Genomic DNA, 4,727 nt, shown 5'->3' on the forward strand with positions numbered 1-4,727 from the left:
TCTTCCTCCTTTGCTTTCAAACTGACGTCCTGACGGGCCATCGAACCGGCCCGTTTGGTTACAGATATTCTTTGAGCTTGTTGGCAATCATGACAGCATCCCGGTGGACACCATCCCCCGACTGAATATCGATTCTGCGCCAAAGGAACCCGGGATTTTAAACTCTAGCGAATTGGACCCCAACCACCAGATCGGCCATACAATCACGCAACTTATACATCTAAGAATCCAGAGCACCTTGTGATTAGTATGCATACCTTTTCAAACTTGTACCAGCTAGTAAACCATCCCGCGCTAGACCCAAAGCAGCCCGTTCCACACACACCCTGCGGATCATTTCCTCGTACGGTTCCTTCCAGAAGACTTCCATGCGTCTTCCGTTTTCGGCCAGAGCCGCATCCTTGGAAATCGCGAAGGAATACTCCTGGAGGCTGAAGCCACGGGAACAGAAAACAAACCAATGATGAATGAGGTCCTCAAGCCTGCCAGCTCAGAGCATTCTGATGGCTATATTTATTTCTCCCAAAAATTTCCAAGAATACTTCCCGCTTTCCCAGCCCCACCCTATTCTTTATTCTGTGGTGGAGATTATGCTCACACCGGGCTGAAAATACCACAGATACAAGTAATTGCGATATCTATCTTCCATCTAGAAACGGATATACTTTTCTGGCTGCTCTGCGAGCACTCTAAAAGTAGAGCGCTCATATGAATCTGGAATTCATGTTAATGGGCGTCGAATTGTGGTCTCACTCTGCATATCAGCCTTATTCCTCTCCCCTGGAAAGCAGATCTCGTATATTTGTTGATTCTTGACGCTTGTCTTTTGGTCTACAGGGCTAGATGTGACCATCACCCTATTGAGACTTCAGCTATCATTGCCTCACTTTACTTTCTTGATCCACCTCACCTGCTTTCTCCCACTTGGGATATTGACTTATCTCTCCCTGTTCGATTTCCTGTTTCTACCCCGCTTGGTTGACCCGGGATGTTGCGTTCGCCAGGAGGAACAAAAAAGGCAAAGGGCAGATAACAGACAAAATAGAATTTGTCCACTTTTATTGTCGCTGATAAACTCGCCGAAATAGTTTAGCCATTAATAGCTGAAGACACTCTCGCGCTCACTGATTGGGCCGCTCCCATCCTTCTGGAACCCTTCTAGCCTCGCTTTTTAGTTTCGGAAAATGCACAAACCATACCTGCTTGTGTAAGGTTTTGTGGCTCTAAGACAGGGGCCTTTATTTTTATTTTGTATTTTTTTTTTTAGAATCCTTCTTGATTTCAATTGGTTCTTTGATTCTTGTGTTTAGTCGGTATTTCTGGTATCTTGCCTTGGCAGAGGTGTCTATCTGCTGCCCTTGTTTTGTGATACCAACTTGACATTTTGGAGGGTTTTTATGAGGGTGGAGGTGGAGGGGAGGGAGTGAAAGTTGATCCACAATCGCGATATCCTAGGCTTTGAATAATATAGGTGGGTTGGGAGGTGAACGGATGCTTCTCTGCTGGAGCCACTCCTCTCCCACCCTGCTCCACCCCTCCGTTGACAGACTGATTTTACTATTCCACAGGGATAAACAGTCGATACTTCCCACTTCTAAAATACAGCTTAGACATGCCCTCTTTCTCGTGAACACTGAATTACAGTGTACTTACATCGTACATTCCCTGCAGTACTGTACTGTGATCCCCTATATGGCCCCCAAACGAGCATTTGTGGGGAATTATGCTGGTTGAAATGGGGCGATCCATGATATGATCACGCTCCGCTCAACACACTTGGATGGCCTCCGGTGTTGGGCAGTCAGTCACCTATCTCCAAAGCATAGACAGGCTAGATAAGATCAGGATCATGAACGGAACGGAAATGGAGTCACATCATACTCTCGTCAAACTCAATTCCTTTCAATCTATGCTCTTTTTACTTTATCCATGCTGGCTCTCCCATTATTATTACAGATGTGTGACCAGAATAGTTATCCAAACAGTACCCATCAACCATAGGGATCGACTACCAACAACCCCAAGTCGCCGATCTCTAGATAGCCAGCAATGGACTCATGGATGTACGTAGTAGGTTTTGCTGGCATAACCTACAGCCAAGCCTGCGTTTTCCCATTTCAAATTCTATGTATGGATATGTGGAGAAGGATCACTAGGGGAAGGAACCCAATACATGGGTAACTACCCACTACCATCGGCCTCTTTTGCTAAATTTTGTTAGTCTTTCTCTCCGTCATCGCCATCTTCGAATCGCTCCTTGCGGCCAAGTACTTTTCATGGGGGGCTATTTGACTTTGTCGATTGCTTCAGGAAAGTGATATCTTGGCTTGGATGGGAATATCTAGATGTCTACTTACTAGATATTGGGAGAACTCCGAGTTTCTATATAATTACTACTGTTAGCGTTTCTCACTAGGTATAATGTTATTGGTTGGAAGCATATCATCATTATTGAGATCTTTATGGTATCTGAGATTCTTCATATGTCGCCTCATCTCTTCTCGATACTTTCTCTAAGCAAGGATCCTCTGTTTTGGCTCCAACTAAGCTACCAACTCCATTTCCACAAAGTCGAGTTCCGGATGCGGACACGGACCCCATTCAATCAAACTTATATTTATTATATGTCCACTAGAGAGACTATAAGTAATTGCGTGTTCACAGACGAAGTTATGTTGCTAGAACCTTAAAAAAATAAATAATAAAAACACACCTGTAGAACTGCCACCTTCTTCCGACGATTCAAGATACCTTTCCAAACCAATATGACAAACCCCCAGCAGGAAAGAGAAACGAGAGTACTCTGCACAACAAGCTCTCCTGAATTTTGGTTCATAGCCCCATAACTCCTAGTGGTCGGTACAAACTGGGGAACTACTGTGATAGAACTGTTCGGTGCGCACCAGTTGAGTTGGAAAATAGAACACCAGCAAACCATTGATTGGCCACAAGCGCTCAATTGTCTGTCGGCCGCATTTAACCCCGTACTAAAACGCCTTGGAAACTCGACACCATCGCAGCCGCCGCGCGACTTGGGACGTCAGGGCACTTGTTAGCCTGTCAGGAAAAAGAGGTTATACACTACTGAACGCCACCAACATCGTATTACTACAATATTTCTCATCATCATCAGCTTACTACAATGCTTGTCTAATACTCGCTTAGGCTAGCTCTCTTGGCTCGCACATATATTTTACTATAAATAGCTCTATCTTTTGTATGAAATAGATATATTAGATAGTGTACAGATAATATAACAAGCAGATCTTGATACACATAAGATTCATATGTCTTCAACATATTCATCTGTGACACTCATTTCAACAGTTATGAGCCTGGTAAGCAGCATCTGAAGAGAAGCGCGATACACTGATCTCAATTCTCATTCAAATTTGACAACAATCATTTGAACTGAGATGATTGATTCTCATTTGTATACAGCACAATCTACTTGACTGTTATACCTGATTCATGATCTCAATTCTCATTCAAACTGATAACTATCATTAAACTGAGACAATAGATTCTCACTTGTATACATTTTCAATATACTCAACTGTTATACACTCTGAATTCTGATCATATCTATTCTCAAATACTTGAACTGATTCCTCAATTCATTCAATATAACTGATATGATAGATAAGACAATGTCTAGTGCAACTGTACATCTTAGCATTTCTGAAGATTGAAAACTTTGATACAAGCATATGCTAGAATATATAAAGAACAAGAAGATATTAGACTTTATCAATCTTGACAAATCTAATATCTTCTCTGAAATAGAAGAATCTCTGAAACCTGAGTATTCAGAAGAAGTCACTGCAGAGACTAAGATAGTATATAATATTAAGATCACTGTGTGAAAAATCAAATATATGAAATATAAGAAATTGAATGAAGATATGATAAAGATATAAGATATTATATAAAGAACAGTGAATGTCACAGAGCTATAACATATATGCAGTGAGAATGATAATGTAAAGAATATTATCTATTTATTAAGAGATTATCTCTCTTCTACAACTACAGACTATCAAGATAATGTGAGAATCTGATATCATGATCTCTGCAAAGCACTGAAAAACAGAGGTATAGAGAAGTCATTAAATGACTGATCACTTATTGAAGATAATATCAAAGAGATAGATATAGCTGAACAGTTCAACTTGAAGAAAGATTTCTTAAATACAAATCTAGCTATTAATGCAGGTTATAGACAAGTATGAGTTAAGAATGTTCAATATAATAAAGATGTCATATCTTTGATAGAGTTAGTTATAGACTGGCCGCCGGGATCATGAATTTCATGTTTGATCTCATTTGATCTGGTCTCATACATTTCTTGGCGTGAATCCCGCTGGGACTGGCTATCAAAAAAATATGTAAAGTGACTATATATCAGATCTTAAAATGAAATCATGACTTGAAAAAAATAAGAAAGTGATCTCATTTAGTTTCATTTAATCTCATTCTTAGTATAAAGTTACTATTTTTAGACATTTTAAGGTTTTTTTAGACTATTTTTAATTTTTTAAAAAGTAATGCTTTTTGGTAACACTCAAATGAGATTTAAAGTCATTTAAAGCAATAAAAATAATTTAAATTGAGAAGTGGAAATCATGATCTCATTTGAAAAATGTGATAAGAGTAGACAGTAAGTCTCACTGAAATAGTATGAGTCTACTATCTAATGTTAAAACTGTGTAATGGGATTAGTCAAA

At 39.8% G+C, this 4,727-nt stretch overlaps 1 protein-coding gene across 1 annotated transcript; it reads left to right on the forward strand.

The window, feature by feature from the left end:
* Positions 1 to 372: 372 nt before the first annotated feature.
* BDCG_17641 (uncharacterized protein) lies at positions 373 to 2,909 on the forward strand. The gene is made up of 2 exons (XM_045426735.1): positions 373 to 2,063; positions 2,222 to 2,909. The coding sequence occupies exons 1-2, from the start codon at positions 1,781 to 1,783 to the stop codon at positions 2,290 to 2,292; spliced, it is 354 nt and encodes a 117-aa protein (XP_045282297.1). The 5' UTR covers positions 373 to 1,780; the 3' UTR covers positions 2,293 to 2,909.
* The last annotated feature ends 1,818 nt before the right edge of the window (positions 2,910 to 4,727 follow it).

Source organism: Blastomyces dermatitidis (genome assembly GCF_000003525.1).
Source record: "Blastomyces dermatitidis ER-3 genomic scaffold supercont1.9, whole genome shotgun sequence".
Classification (NCBI taxonomy): Eukaryota; Fungi; Ascomycota; class Eurotiomycetes; order Onygenales; family Ajellomycetaceae; genus Blastomyces; species Blastomyces dermatitidis.

What these genes read in the sequence shown, in the direction of transcription:
- BDCG_17641 (XM_045426735.1), top strand. Translation starts at nt 1,781, where the DNA reads ATGGCCTCCGGTGTTGGGCAGTCAGTCACCTATCTCCAAAGCATAGAC. An exon ending in CCAGCAATGGACTCATGGAT is followed by an intron (nt 2,064 to 2,221) that starts GTACGTAGTAGG and finishes AAATTTTGTTAG; the next exon opens with TCTTTCTCTCCGTCATCGCC.